The sequence below is a fragment of the Netta rufina genome (genome assembly GCF_964035555.1).
Source record: "Netta rufina genome assembly, chromosome: 2".
NCBI lineage: Eukaryota > Metazoa > Chordata > Aves > Anseriformes > Anatidae > Netta > Netta rufina.
Genome location: NC_140124.1, coordinates 25,112,146 through 25,129,089, shown reverse-complemented (window position 1 = coordinate 25,129,089; position 16,944 = coordinate 25,112,146). Strand labels below are relative to the sequence as shown.

Here is a 16,944-nt window from a genome sequence, read left to right as displayed (position 1 = left end):
ACACATCTAAGTCAAGAATCTGGAAGTATTTGAATACAGTTCTGGTATGTGATTCACACCCCAAAAAAAACAATCTACTGAACAATATTTAGAGCAATGAAGTTTACTGTATTAGACTTCCTTTCAGTGCACTAAATCAGGGAAAGAAATGTTTGAGTCCTCTTCCCTCTTTTACATACAAAAAGGAATAATTTAGGTCCCCATCTACTACATTTAACCTTTCTGACTTAAGTCCATCTGTCCTAATTTTCCCATATATTCAGTGAAAATTATATATATATATACACACATATATATATATAAAATATTTATTTTTTAAATTGTACCTGCAATTTTCAGCCATTAAATTTCATTTTAAGGGAGTTGTTTCTGCACCATCAGAATACAGACTACACAGTCTGCCGTTATTCCTTTCTCTCTACCTTTCCATTACTAACTTTCAACAGCTATCAGTAACTTTCAAGTACTTATTTTATAATAATATATTTATTGCTAAAAACGGCAATTTCATGTTACTGTGAAACATACAGGAATAATAATAAGGAACGCAAAAAAAAATCTTAAGTTTCCGTAAAACATTGCAAAGCTCCAGATTCAGCAGGCAATCTGTTACAGCTTGAAGCTGTACATCCGTATGTTTAAGAAAAGAAGGAAAAAATAATAAGTAATAGGGAAACAAGAGATTATTGTTCAGCATCTCCTCCTCCAGGCCAGAATTTCATGACTTTAAGCAGAATATGTCACTCATCAGTATAACTCTTCTCTTTTGCTATTTCTATATGCAAAGTGGTAGATATTCAAATGTCACAAATGACCTAGTACACTTAGCATTAGAGAATTTATAGAATAACTTCACTCATCACCAATTCAATGTGACACTTTATCTTTACAAAAAAAAGTTTAAGTGTTTTCTACAAGAATGGCCATTGGATTTACACACTATAATAATGTCTTGTCAAAAAAAAATTAGTACCTTAAATTTATTTTGCTGAGGAAAACTATGCTGTGGCATGTTCATCAGTATTGTACACTTTCATGAGTATATATTAAATATATGTAATTTATTTTAATTTCAAATTAGGTTGTTCCATAATTTGAGATAAGTAGGAAAGACAGCCTTAATGAGGACTCCAGGAATTAAAAAAGTTTTGAAATGGTAATTTTGGTTATAATGGTGTGCAACTTTTGGCAGTGAAGAAAGCCAAATACTGACTACACAGGCTAATCATTCTAAAGAGTCCTGGAAAGAGCAATGACCTAGCATCATGACTGGACATAGAAGTCAACATATGTATTTTAAATCCCTGATTTCCACTGAACTGGCAACAAACTATGTACAATTGATCATTCCTCCTGTACTAACTCACATATATAACATAAGCACAGTATTTCAACCACTTAATGAAGTTATAATATTAGCATACTTTCAAGAAACCCATTCGATGCATGTTTTATAAATAAAAATTAGAACAGGAACACTGACAGTGGTCCAAATCACATACCATCAACCATCTCTACTTTTTAAGGGTTTATAACATAATGGGAAGTGAGAACATTTAAGCAGCATTACAAGAGGGTTTATCTCATTCATAGACCCTTTGTAAGCATTATGTTTCCCACAGAAAATCATCTGTCAAAACAAAAACTAGGCACACTACGAAGACGTCACAATTTTACCACCCATCTGCTATAATGTTTACCTGCCTAGCACTGTGCTGTTCTCTGAGAGAAGTAGAAAGTAAGGAACTTGGTATGGGCTTTAAAAACACAAAACAAACAGAAGGTGCAAATATATATAAGCACTGAATACCACAGCAGCTGATTAAGCCAATGGAAATCAATTAGCTTAACAAAAACAAAACAAAAAAAACACACACCCATCTTCTAAACACAAACAAATTGCAAATATATTTGTTCTGCCAAAGAGAACAGCTCAAAAACATTTAGAACCATATGCTGAGCGTCTGAAAATCCAATGCAATTTGCCAAAAGATGATGATGAATTTGGAACCCTATTACATTATTGCTTGTGAAGTAATTTAGGGGCCAAGAGAGGAGAAAATTGTTTTTACATGCAGCTTTTCATAAATGCTTTAAGACCATCCTGTTGAAAGTTGATCCATGTTACGTAAAGACATTGCCAACAAGCATTTATTTTAACTACAAGATCACTCAAAAAAAAAAAAAAAAACCACTAAAATGTTTTTGTTAATGCAATTAGCTTGACAGAGTAATAATATACCTGAAAAACTGAATTTCAAACCTCTTAAACCTGAGCTGCTACTTAACCTTCATGGACACTTTCTCCTCTTTGAGCTATTATCTAAGCTGAAGAAATACATATAGGAAAATCAAATTGCTTTATCCTTTCTAGGCTCCAAGCCACCACGTGCTATTGCAGCCTACTCCTTTGCTCTCTACTTTCTTCCACTACTTCCAGGTACTTCGCATTGTCTTTACTGTCTATTCAAAATACTGCTGGAAAAAAAGACCACAGAATGTATTCAAAACACAATCGGCTTCATGTCCCAGCAATAATGATGCTCCCTATACTTACTCCCCTTGTTGCTGATTTAATCAGCGTTTTCTAACTCCTGCATTCAGATCCATTCTGGTAACACTAATTCTCTGGAAGACCATATATTTGGTACCATCTTAAGTAAAGAGATCTCCTCTGTATTCTCATTCTATGTATATAACAATACTGTGAAACAAATTATGTTTCTACCCACCGTGTCATTTCGGCCAAAAAACGTATAGACTGCATACAGATAGTAGTCGAAGAGCTGAGACATGAAGTGGATCACATCAAACGCAATTGGTTTGAGAATATTCATCATCTGCATATATTTACCTTGAAAATTAAATACAGAAGGTCAGTTTTCTCAGCATGAGTGCTACAAAGATAGTGGTGAGCTTGACAAACTCAAAGAAAATTTACAAAGTTTATTATTTAGCTTTGACTATTGATTAAGAGCAACTTAGCAATATTTTAGAGATTAGCAGGTTTAAAAATAAAGCTACATATTATGGCTAAGACACCATAAACAACTCAAGACTTCTCTAAGTGTGGATGTTAAACCGTATCAAAATGTCATGAACAATTCTTGGCCTTCTGGTACCAAATTAAAAAAAAAAAAAAAAAAAAAAAAAAAAAAGACGACCTTCTGGTTCCTTCACAAGTTTCAGCTTCATTTAGCCAAAAAATAATAATCACTTTAAGTAATCTGTAAGTGATATACAGAGCCACTGGAGACTTTACGCATTAGTGTGTGTTTACATATTCGCACATGGATAATTTTCAAACATTAACTTCTGAAAATAATAACTGGAAAAACAAATAATCTCAGGACCTTCATCTATACGTTAGGTGAATCAAACAGATCACAGGATTTGGACTCAAGAAGGGATTTTTTGCTAAAGGTTTAATTCACAGGGCCTATAGGTATTTTGTTTTCTAGCACAGGCATGTCTCTTTTCAAAGGGTCATAAGTGTACTTAATGAAAACCCCTGATTTTGCAGAGACCCTGGACTTCCAGTTAGCTAGCTCAGAAATGACATACTACTTGCCTTATTAACATTTTAAAAGCATACAGTATAGTCAGCTTTGGGTTATTATAGTAACACACAACAACTTTTGAACCAAAAAGTAAATGCAGTTCACCCAGCATGTAGGATATAGCACATCATTTAACAAAATTTCATATTCCAGACATGTTTTGACGTGACAGGTTGGAAAAAAACTGCATGAAGGTGCCAGAATCATTTCTTTTTCCTGTAGTCTGCAACACTGTTTAATCAAAGTTAACACTGTGCCCAGCAAAGTAACTTACTAATCAATATAGAAAATATGGTTTTATACAGAGAAACAAAATCAGCTGTTAGTATCAGAGGGAGTAACTTGAATCGTTTAAGCAATTACTTGTGCTCATTAAAGATGACATTTATTTGATAAATACATGACACAGCAGTATGGTAAGAATCAAGCAAAAACCTGATATTGCTACTTCCCACGTTTCTATCTAGCTTAAACTCCCTGCTTGAACATCTGCGTCCCAGTTTGCTAACACACACAAGAATATATTTTGTTATTTTTGGAGATCTGACAAGGGTTGCAATATTTAATATTTGGCAGGTTACCCCACTTGTTAATTCTGCGCTTAATTATCAATGCTTTGACCTACGGTATTATGAACAAGCTGAAAAGCAGACCTAAAAAGTTCCACTTAGCTACATTTGTTTTTCCGTGTTGGAAGACAATTCCAGCACAGTTCTGTGTGGAAATTTATGGATGTTTGGAAAGGATGACACCCTATCAAAGCAGCTGCCACCTTCATGTGTGTTATCGGAATATTCCATATTGCCACAGAGTGATTTTTTCCACTTTGTGCTAAACACATTTTTCAAACTTGCCTGCAACCTATACACAATATAAGGGTGATGCGTCACATTCTGGACAGTTAAGATTTCCAAATATCTGTGTAACTGGCATAAATGTTCAAGGTAGTCTCTCGGGCAGTGTCGTGCGCTTTTCCAAAGGGCTATACACTGCTCAAGCACTGTCCCTATAAAACTCTTCTGTGGCCAAGAACATTTCTCTATTACTATGTCACTCAGCATCTTGACACAACAAGTGTGCCAAGAACATTTCCTCCCAGTTTCTCTCTCTCAGAGGATGCCAAATTTTAACATCTATACGTTGTTACCTAGTTGCACTAAAGTTCACAGTTTGGGTGAAAAGGGTGTACGAGAACATTTAAAAACAACACTAATATCCCAAACACGTGCCATGAATTTCCAGAAATACCACTTAAGAGTTTCAACAAGTCAAAGTAACTACACTTTCTAAAAACAATTCATAAAGGCCAAAACTGATGAACATTTGCCAGTTCTTTTTGTTGTTGTTTTGTTTTTAAGTATTTCCAGCACTTCTTCTGTCCTTAAAGGAAGCAACTAGACAGTACTTTCTATCAGACTAATCTATTTAAATATGATCACTACAACCCAAAAGGTAAATAAAATGTATTCATAAAATATTCCTGTTGATGCACAGACAACCTAGGTCAAAATATTCCATAAAAATTTAACACAGGTTCATTCTTCCTTTATGTTTTAAGTCAACATGCAAGAGTTTGATAGGAAAAAAATAACTCCATAAATTAATCTAATGGTTCCTTTATGCTGGAAACAAACAGAGAAATAACTACCTGGTTATGAAAAACAAAATAAATTGAACCATTCACTTGAAATTCAAATTAAAGAGTTAGAAAAGTTCCCACATCAGTTATACAGAGTAACTCATTTATTCTCTTTAATTATACTAAGACACACTTTGTTTTATTCATCTAGCCTCCAGAAAGAGCACTCAAGAATAGTTCAAAAATGATTATGAGCATTGCCATACTCTTTCAGCAAGTACTACTACCTGCATATTCCTAAAAAGTGAGGCAACAAGTTCTTCTACTTGTTTGGGCAATTTAAAATCCCATCTTTATCTCACCCCAGATTTCCTGCCATAAACCTGGTTTTCTTTATGATTTATCTTTAACTAACATGGGGAAGCTGATCTACATCTAGTAGAGGTGATACTGATGGAAGATGATACAGGAGGCAGGAGTGTCAGTGACAACACGTAGCATGGACAAAAGCTGCTTAAGTACTTGCATTATTGCCACCAAATAAAATCTCTCTGAAATTACAGCCTTGTTTTCAAGGACCAAAACAGTAAGAGAGTACAGGCTTTCTGATCATAGGTATTGCATATGCAATTTACTTTGTCAAACAATCTGAAAAATAAGACCCTTACCCCACATTGGTTGCTTACGTCTCCTGCACAGAAGTCACAGAATATCCCAAGTTGGAAGGGACCCACATGGATCACTGAGTCCAACTCCTGGCTAAGTCAAGCAGTTCCAGAAGACACCTGCCTGCATGTCATATCCTAGTATAGTAAAGATATCTAGGGCAAGTACCATCTGCTGGAGCTTCTGTACTCCATTGATAATGAATCCCAGACACTCATCTCAGTTACACTCCTTGGAACTGAACAGTGACTACGTACCATGGCATTTTCCTAGCCAAAATCCTGAGACAGTGTGAGACAAACCAAAGCCTTCCACAGCATTAACAGAAACCATTGTTAAAAGATGGACACGTTTCACGGCATCCCTGCATTCTGGGGAGAATGGACCAAACCTGGATCTCTTACAACCTCACATCACGATGCCTGGCTAAATCAGGTGAGCAACAACACGTTTACCTTTTTGTTTTACAGGGATGAACCAAGAGACGAGAGGGGAAATGCTAATAAAACTGATAGTCTGGCTAAATGGTGGTATCTTGTTTCTTGTTCCTGTAACCATTAACCATTAGTTAAAGAAATGTGTATAATGCCTCTGGGGATACAATCCGGAAGGACTGAATTAAGTATTTATATACTAAGACCAAAAATCATCACAAAGGATGGGCACGCTGTCAATGTCTGTGGCAGAGGTGCAATATGCAGTTTATGTCTAACAGAAAAGTGGTGCAAAACAACCTGTTTCGTTTATGATGTCAAAGGGTAGGTACTTCTCAAAAAAAAAAAAAAAAGATATAAATAAAGATAAAAGTTACGAGGCATCATAGTGTATTAGAAACATGAGAAAATGTAAAGAAACCAGAAGAAAAAATGACTAGGACAAGGCCAAGTGGAAAAAAGCAAAACTAATTCACTCAGAAAGTCATATTAAGAGCTAGAAGTATCAAAAGTCTTGCTGAAACTTAACATGGCAATATCAGGAGTTTTCTAATTACAGAAGATTAACAAAAGCAAAGCAAAATGAGGCAGAAAACACACACACAGACAATACAGACAAAAAGGATAGTACCCTAAAGCAAGAATGAATAGTTTGCCCAGGGTTTCCCTTGGGACAATGATACTGACAGTGGGAAAAGGAAGGAGAAGGGGGATAGGATGACTAATGGAACTGAACTGGCCACTTTCATACACACAAAGTGGGCTGGACAAAACCTTAACCCAGACAAGTTAAAGAAACAAAGGAATCAGGACCATGAAAATGACCATGAAATCAGTGGTCTGGTAATCAGGGTAATAACCTGTACGTACGACAAGCAGTCAAGGCACATGTACCAGTATGACTGAAAAACAGCAAATAAAAACATATTCAAGAAGAGGGAAATAGTCATTCAAACAATCTATTGCTTTAATTTGTAGGATGCAGGGCTTTAGATTAAGCTTTGAAGATAATACGGAAGTGACACAAGCAGGAGGTGGCAAATGGAGGCAAAATTAGGATAAAACAAGTCATGGGTCTACTACAAGTGAACTGTACCAGACTAAGACATACATCCTTGTTAGGGAAGTTATTTGATTTTCTATACACAGTGTATTTCACCTATCTAGGATTTAGTCAAAGGGTTTAGTAAAAGAGAAGGCAGAATGAAGAGTGTTAAAAAGGGAAGTATCTGGAAAAACTACTAGTGGAGTTTCCAACAACTGGCCTCTTCTTTAATATTCTCATGCATGACTCTGGCACAAAAATATGAGTGTGATAATGGAAAAAAAAAAAAGAAGAGCTGGTACCAGAACAAAAAAGGATTGGCATAATGTACAGGAGGAACTGGAGGACCTTGATGACTGCTGCAATAAGAATCAGATGAAATTCAGTAATACAAAATGTAAAGCCACGCATTTAGGGATCAATTAATTAAAAACATGCATCTTTCTGCATTAAATGCTCATCCTTCAGAAAAAAAAAAAACGTGAAAGTGAAGGACCTGCTGGCTGTACAAGCTCATTACAGAATTACTGAACTGCCGGTGTAAGGAAGCTATGAGAAATTCCACTTGACAGCAGGAAGCTGCAATACAACAGCTAAACAATCCAGTAAGATCTCATCCAAAGCACTGCACATTCAAAAAGACTAGACAGGGTCCAACTATTTTTTTTAATGTCTTAAAATTCATTTAGCATACATGCTAGAAACCAGAGGTTTGCATTAAAATAAAAACATATATTCTGACAATTGTTCTACGTACCAACAAGCCTTACTACATTCAGTGTAGTGTTTGTTAGGATAGGTGCATTCACTTTATTGAGGTTATAATCCGATCTCTTTCTGCTCCTCAGAGTTTCTCGAGAAACACTTAAAAGAAAAAAAAAGAAACACAAAGTATAACAAACATGACTACCTAGTATATTCAAGGACATGCAAATAAAAATTAAGTAGAAAATAAAGCCCTTCTCCCCTACCTTCTCTCCCTCTTTTAACAGGAGGGTATGTCTTCCAGAGCAATATTTTATTTATGCCAAAGCAAGTTATGATTCAAACATTTAAAATAGTCTAGCCTAATTTACTGAAAACAGTACTAGAGAAAGGAGTTTCTAAGATATAGTCCAAGACTTGAGTTCTGCATGTCTATGTCTGACCTCAGCAATCATTTTAACAACTCTGCCTCCGATTCATTGTTTATGAAGCAAAGAAAATTAAAATAATGCAGGCTGTGACAAAACAGGAGCAGATTAGTGAGCTATAGCTAAAAAATGACTATCTAGAAATGGAAAAAATTCTGAAGCAGATGAAGCTAAAAAGCCATTAATGTTATCATATGATGAAATTCTCTGCTATACCTCAAAACAATATTCTTCCAAAAATTCAGAACATTACAATTTCACAGTGACAGTGTAGTTATGACAGAGACTGCATTTTTTTTTTTTTTTTTACCATTATGTAATTTTTATCAATACCTCCACAAAGTCACCGAAATGAAGTAGCTTGTGATGTCTGATGAAACCATGCTAACGGTATTTTATCCTAGAGTGATTCTGTAAAAAACATTGCCCACCTTTGAACCAAGTGGTGCCTTTCTAGTCCTCCTGCAACTTGCTACATACAAATAAGGTTAGCTTGCTTCAAAAATGCTGAATGAATATCTGTTACAGTGGCCTAGACAGACAATTGCTTGTTTCTTTTTTCATTTGTTTGAAATCTGTAAAAGATGATTGTTCTGCAAAAGCAGAAGCCCAAGCCTCAAGTCATTTGTCTGCACACAATTCCCTTTAGGACAAAAGAAATTATACATATGCACTACTACAGCTGTAGAACCTTCTGTTAACATCTAATGCTTGATAATCAGTTTTCCACTATGTGCTTTAGAGAGCCTTTATCCTCCTTCAAAATCTTGCTTTCCAAAGTTTCTTTCTGCAGTAACAATGAAGAATTTATAGATTTCATGTATGGGAAGAACTATGTGCTGAGGCCTTTCTAACTGTGCAGGCAGCATAAGGATTATTTGATCATTATTCCATTGTTGTAAAGTAGAGATTAAACAGAAGATGAACTAGAGTACTGAGATGAAAAGCATGAAAATGAGACAGTCTACCGACCTTTTCATAGGGGCATCTCCTGTCTGCTCATCTACGTAGTCTCTTTTCAACTCTTCAGGAACATCACTGTCACTATCATACTCTTGATACGCACTTTTTTCTTGTTCATCCGATTCATACTGTAAAAACAAGCAAAAAAAATTTACTGCCATTATTTATATTGTTATATGCATGTATTTATACAAATAACTAACTTTACAAGTTGACAGGTGGCTGACAATATTCATTAAAAATTTATCAGACAAATTATACAAAACCAAGTGTATTTTAAACAAACTTCAAGTATTAGCTACAAGTAAATAGTTATCATCCTACTTCTCCCAGCTACTGATTTTTTTTTTGATTTTTTTTTTTTTTTGCTTTCTTGTTGCTTTATCAAATACTCATCAGGTACCTGAGCTTTTATTATTTGTTTCACAATCTGGGGAAAAAAAAAAGAGTCAACATTGATCCAAGCAGTGGCAACAAAAGCTGGCACCACACCATCCTCAATTATTAATGCAAGGACCAAATTACTGCTTTACAAAAATACTTGCTTATACTACTCATATTTTCCCAAATGTTGTAGTTGGTTGCAAAATTGATTTTAGTATGTTCCAAAAGACATTTCTACTAGATAGTCTTTCAATCACTGAGCCTGTTAGAGACCAATGTTATTTTGACTAAGTACAAACACTTCAAAAAAATAATTAGTCAAATGCTACAAAAATACAATTATTTCTTATGGCTCCTATATAGTAAACATGCATTTTTTTTTAATCACAGTTCTTTTTCAGTACATACTTTCTTCAGCTTTATGCAGTTCTATTTGTATTGACAGCAAGAAGAATAATTTTGTATGTATCCCTCTGTTTTCTATATATAAACTTTCCAATGTACATGAAACAAAAAAAGCTACCAAGGAAGCAAGAAACAAGCTTCTGCAACCTAACTTGATATACCTTACCTTACAGAATAAATTCAAAAAAAATACCACCGCACAATGGAGTGTAATATTCTAAGAAACACTCTAATGATGTAAGTCAACTGTATCTGTGGAACAACTCAGTGGAGGTTATATCAAAAGCTTTTTCTTGCTCGTTTTCTTATAGAACTTGACCAGCAGGTATTTTGAGCATGCTTCTGTTTGTGCGTGTGCTGGTTCTGTCTTGCTTTGAAACATACAGCTTTTTTTATCTAGTTAAAGGCACATGATCCTGATACTTGAAATACAGATCTAGTCATCAATTAAACAATTGTTTCCTCTTTGATGAAAGAAAGCCCCGTGAATCATTTGCATCATTTGTCACAGATCCCACAATACAGTCCAGAATAATCCTCTGAAAAATGTGAATGTGTAGCTAAATTAACAATATGTACGTGCCTTGAGAGGTACTTCCTTCGACTGAGGGCCAGCATCTAATGTTAATTGCAACATTTGAAAAATAAGAAGCTTAAATAGTTACAGACATAACAATTGCTGCCTCCAAACACTCAGACACAATCTTAATCATCTGAAACTGTGTTCCTCTATTCAGTTGTTTCATTGCATTTCAAAGCTTGCAAGAAACTTCTGTTCAATTTAAGAATGAAAGGTTAAACCTAATGAATGATGCGTGAAAAAAAAAATGAGCAACAAGGGCTACGGTATATATGACACAGTGTACGGTTCCAACAGTAGACATGTGTAGTGCTTGAATATGAGCTATGTGTAGAAATACTATTCAGAAATTAATAGACAATAAGTGCTTTTTTGTAAGAAACCTGACATTTGCCACTCTGATATTTAACATCAATCTCTTTTTAAAGTGTGCTCAAAACTTCAGACAAGTTTATAAATAAGGAGATAAGTTCTTCGCAAGGATAATTTCTTAACTCAGAAAATGTTAAAGGAAAACAAATCCTTGATGCTCTCTGGATATCAGTCATTTTCCTGAAGTCCTACACAGCGTTAAGACTGCCCACCAGGCTCCAGAACGCATTTTCACCTGAAGACAGACTATAATGATTTTTCTTTCAACTTTCCCTTAATTTGTATGTTGGTCTGAAGCCATTTTGTCCACAGAGTCACAGATGACACACATGACAAAGGCAGGCTGGTTCCAGGACCCTTACAAAATGGTAGGGATAGGATTTTTCTCCAGAGGGAAAAAAACAGGAACATACACTAAGGTAATGCCAGTCTCTCAATCACCCAAAATACGCTAGGAAATACATTTTTCAGTCATCCATGGCAATTTCCCCCCAGTCCCAACGTATGCATGTTTTTAAAGCCACATACTGCACTATGAAAGCAGTATATTGAGAAGAAGTATTCTTATGTATTAGAATGTATTAGAAACAGGCTAAAAAAAATGTTGTGATCAGTAGTATTCACAGACAAAATTTATGCCTCATGAACAGTTCAGACAAATGAAAATTATTATTAAAGCAGCTCTGTTGATTTCAAAATAGGACCTGGCTCCAGGCTTGACAAAGAGTCATAGTTTAACTAACTTGGCTGAAACATCTGCCTGGGAAATTACAACCATTTATTATGCATTAAAAAGTAAAGTGTCCCAATTCAATTAAAATCCAGTGATAGTGAAATGATATATTGACTACAAGCTGCTAACTACATACTGACATATGGGTATGACAGTTGACATAGTAACTTTCTTAACATAATAGAGTTATAACATTTTGAAAAACTGTTTTTTATATGTAAAAATATTTGATTAAGCCTCTTCAACCTTATGCTATTAGTAAGCTGGTAAACTTATTTATGACATAAAAATGCTGCGTGATTTAAAATTCAGAAGTAATTCATAACTAGTAAACAGTGAACTTGTATTTCTAATATGCACAGTCTTCAATAAGAGATCAAAATGCTAACATGGTATCTCGTGGTTATTAGCAATAATCATTTCATAAGCGTTTTAGTAGTCAACCCAAAGAAGCACATAAGGTAATGATACGTGTTAAATTCATTGAAGATAAAGAGTGCTATGAAACTAAGTTAATTGTATCACAAGAAAAATACGTTAGGGAGCTACAGAAAATAGACATAAAATACCTCACTAAAGCTCAAGATAAAAAAAAAACTGACGTGCAGCACCCTAAGGCCTTTTCAGTTGTCCAGAGCTGCAATAGCTAAGCAGATGATAAAAGATTTTAAAATTCTCAAAAGAGAGACTGATAATTCTTACCATCCTTCAAATCATTTGACAAGTAAATCCTTTGATTTGTTTATATCTAGAGAATTGGCGTTGCAAGGGGATCTAGAAACATGTCTGCATTATCTGGAAACAATATTCTGCAACCTCCTGAAATAATTTTAAGGACTAAAATGCATTCCCCTTCTGTAACTGATCACTTAAGAAACCAAAACATAAAGCCTTGTAGTTCTATCCTTCATTACCTAAGCAAGTTATTTTGTCTTCTGTTTAAAAGATAACCAAGGTCTTACAAAAAATAAGTATTTCTGTGTGCTGACACGTTAGAGCAGCTGGTAACAGAGAGAGGACATGAGAAACTGAGAAACGTGAAACAGCAACGAAGATGGTCACCAGAGGAGTACTTGCCAGGGTCACAAGAAGCCTTGGTTCTAGTACCAGCTGGGATACACATCCTGTACAACTACTGACAAATCATTTAGCCCATTCTGTGCCTCAGTTCTCTAAGTAAATGTGCATAGCACTTCCCTGGCTCACAAAGATTTACGAAAGGATTTTATCCTTCAGTGACTGTGAGGTAACAGGCAAATACACTGATCGAAACCATCCAAGTGCCTTCTTAGTATTGTTAAACACCCTCGGCTGCATTCTCAGCATAATTCTTCCACTTTATTTAACATCTTATAATATTAAAAGTAGTTATGTACTTATAAGTAATGCACTTGCCACTGCATTAAACTCGAGTTACCGTATGGAGTAAGTCTGTTTATATGCAGAGTTGCTAAAAGCATGTCAAATGAAGGACATGTTCACCACAAAAGACTTCTACAAGACATGAGGAAAAATTAGAGACATCCTTCTTCATAATCAATTATAACTTATATTAAGCAATTGAAATCTTAACTTTATATGTTACTTCAATAATAAATGTTAGTTCTATACACTATTTCAAAGTTCTCCCAGTAACATTACCTTTGAGGCTAATAAAACTGTAATATGATTGACTATGAATCTAACCTACACTTCACAAGAACAATCATAAATCATATAATTGTTGCTTCACTTTTTCCACACAGAACATCCTGTCCCTCTGCTGTCAACAGAAGGCCAAAATTCATAACAGTTCTTCACCAGACACAAATTCAGATTTTATCGATTTAAAACATATTAAGGTTTCACTAATACAGAACATTCAATTGGCACACAGCGTTGAAAAAGAGGACACTGCAGCCAGCCTTGAAAGTCTGATAACATACAAGCCTACCAAATGGGACACTGTTCAAAATTAAATGCAGAGAAACTACATGGACTTTGCTGCACATGTAACACGCTAGCCCACGGCTAATTCTTGGGATGATGACTCCCTCTAGCCTGTTTCCCCAAAACCACAGCCTGCTACACTGCTGAACAGCTGAGGCAGCTGCTCACAGCTCTGCCAGAGAAGGAATGCGACTTTGTCTCTGCCACGGCGTTTGCAGCAATAGCAGCACCCGTGTGCAAAGCGGGAGACAGCCTCCTGTTAGCAGGTAACGAGCTAGCAATTATTGTCTTAAATATCTTAGGCTCTGGCTAGGACTGAGCTTAAAAAAATACCCTTAAAAAAATACAGCAGTGAACAAACCATGCAAAAATAGTAGCATTTAAATACTGAGATTTATTCAATGGGGAAAGTTCAGAATAAAAATGTGTTTTTACCCAGGATGATTAGACAGCAGAATTTATCTATTACCTGTGGTGATAAGGTAATAAAGATAATGGATAACTTACTGGATAATGATATTACTCATTTACAATTGTTCAGGCAGTGGGGGTGGCTTGTTTGTTTGTTTTTCTCCAAGAAAATTCTGTAACAAATATAGGAAAACCATTCCGCACATTTAGGTTTTAAACTCATGCAGGTTATAAAGTGTCCCAGTAAGACTTACAGGACAGATTACCTCCCATGAGCCTGCAGTGTCTGTGCTAACCACTACCAGAAGCGGGATGCTGAAAGAGAAGAACCACTGGTCTCACATAACATGACAATCCTTGTGCTGCTAACAATAACTGCATGCAGAGTTGCTATTTGAAACACTGTAATCACTCAGAAAGCTAAAGATTTTTTTTGCTTTTAAGCCCTATTACTTCTCAAACTAGGTTCATCACTGGATAAAAGTGGCGGGGGGAATATACAACTGAAGACAGAAGAAGGTATCACTGACTGGTCTGCTTGGCAGCAATACAACAATTGAGACTGGCAAAAGCCAACCAAAAAGAACATTCAACATCTTCATCGATCAGTGTTTGCTACCTAATGTTTTCATCAGGTGATTTCACAATTATAAAAGCAAAAGCCTTGAGCTAGAAGAAAGATTCTGAAACATAAAATGTTACAACTGGAAAGAAAAAAAACAGTTCTTTTTCAACTTGAGTGCAAAGCTTTCAGATTTCTCATGCAAGTCTGCAGATATTAAGAAAAGTTCCTTAACATATCCAAAGTGAATAAAGACAATTCTAGCCTTCTAGAACTGCAAGTACTCCGCTTACAAGCCCCAAAATACAAGGGCTGCCTGGATGTTGCATATACACTCATTTGCTAAAAGTGAATTGCATAGGTTGTTGAAATCATTGTCCAAAAATTATTTTTTGTTGTTCTTGAGAAGTTCTTGACCCAGCCCCAGAAGCTAAATATCACTTCTTCCTGCATATTCTACATGCAAGCAGTAGCCAAAAAAAAAAAAAAGGGTTCTGGGGTTCTGAAATATTTGAATATTTTCTCATTGACATTCATAGTACAGGTCATGATGTGTTTCATTTGTTCAACCTTCAAAAGTAAGCTGGCTTGAACATATCACCTTTTCCTTAAGATATATATATATATATATATATTTTTTTTTTTTTCCCTAGTCCTTTTTCTTCAGAAAAGTAAATGAATCTTGAAATGCATACCTCCTCACAAACATATGCAGAAATCTGAAATGAGGTCTTCAGCAGCAGGAATTTTAATTTTGAAAACCTCAAAAGTACTGTGGGTTTTACCATTAACAACTATTTCACTGTGGATCTTTTAGCAAATACCTATCAAATGGCTGTCCAGATTCTACAAAGGATTGGTGTTGGTTTCTATATGGTACTGTCGAAATTAATGTTTTTTAGAATGACCTGGAGTGCATCTTTGCTTAACACACTCATTTGGAATCTACATTTAAGTCTAACAGTGATAACTATGCAACTCCTCCCAGTTTACTGATAGAAAAAGGCAGAACATACATTCTTTTATACTCCTTGATAGGAGAACTACTACCAGCTTCGTTTAAGCACAAAGCAACAATATTTCATGCCAATCAACTGCATAGTCTCTGCAAGTGACATAGTAGGAAAGTGGCTACAGTATTATACTCAGGCATGTGAGAGACAGATCAAGCTGCTTTGCAGGTGAAGTCCCACAGGGAAAACAAGAAAGGCAAAGCTGAAAACCACAGAGCATGACAAATAAACTGAATAACTGAATAAACTAAGCTCAACTCAACCTTATCACAAAAAAAAAAAAAAAAAAAAAAACAATTAAAAAAAGGTTACTTATCAAAGGGATAAACAAGAAGCAAAAGCTTTAACAAAAATATGTTAATACAGCATTTAAAGAATGGCATGAAGTTTGAAATTAAAATATATTCGACTACTGCTAGATTTGGTCAGAAATCTGATATACTGGAAGTTATTGTCCAGATTCACAATAGTAGATTCCATAGTAAAGTTAGTGTCCTAAGCATTTAAATTATAAATAAAAACCTGTTTAATAAACATCAAATAATCCTTGGGAAATCATGCACGTGTAAACAAATACAACAGAAGGAGCAACCCATAATGACTCTTTCCTAAGAAGCCAGAAAGACAGTCCTTCCAAAATGATAAAAATTACTTCCACAGCATCTAATCGTGTTGTAAAAGAACCCACAGAAAAATACCAATTGCAATACCAAGTGCAACACATTTTGCTAGCCTTCAGGAACACCTGAATTCAGCAGAAAAAATATTGACCCACTGCAAAACAGCCTGAACTTTAAACAGGATTGCCTGGCTTTCTGGCACTGTTAAAAATAGCGCAACCTGCCAAATTAAAGGAGTAAAGTGGCTTTAGAATTTATATAGTACAAGGATTGGTAAAATACTAAGGTACTGCAGTTTACCAACATTGACACGTGAAATAAATAACCATTTAATGAGAGGTAGATTTGGTTTTTATTCCCTGAAACACTCCATACCCCATTGGAAGCTAACACATCTTCTGTCTCATCATCTTTGCTGTCAGCCTGGATTTCAAATGGGTTTCCTCCATTACAGTACTGCTCAAATAAAGTTACTGCTGTTGAAATTGCTGAAGCAGGCTGCTTACTAGGTGACACAGATGGGGAACGTGACTGCTCCATGAACTTAAATTCCTA

The 16,944-nt window shown here is 35.3% G+C and overlaps 1 protein-coding gene across 1 annotated transcript in view; it reads right to left on the bottom strand.

Moving 5' to 3' along the window:
- VPS50 (VPS50 subunit of EARP/GARPII complex) overlaps positions 1 to 16,944 on the bottom strand; it is a 76,292-nt gene that overhangs the window by 17,171 nt on the left and 42,177 nt on the right. The window contains exons 18-21 of the mRNA XM_084282903.1: positions 16,765 to 16,941; positions 9,390 to 9,508; positions 8,042 to 8,148; positions 2,733 to 2,854 (exon numbers count right to left, since the gene is read on the bottom strand). Coding sequence (XP_084139029.1) covers positions 2,733 to 2,854; positions 8,042 to 8,148; positions 9,390 to 9,508; positions 16,765 to 16,941 — 525 coding nt within the window. The remainder of the gene's footprint in view (positions 1 to 2,732; positions 2,855 to 8,041; positions 8,149 to 9,389; positions 9,509 to 16,764; positions 16,942 to 16,944) is intronic.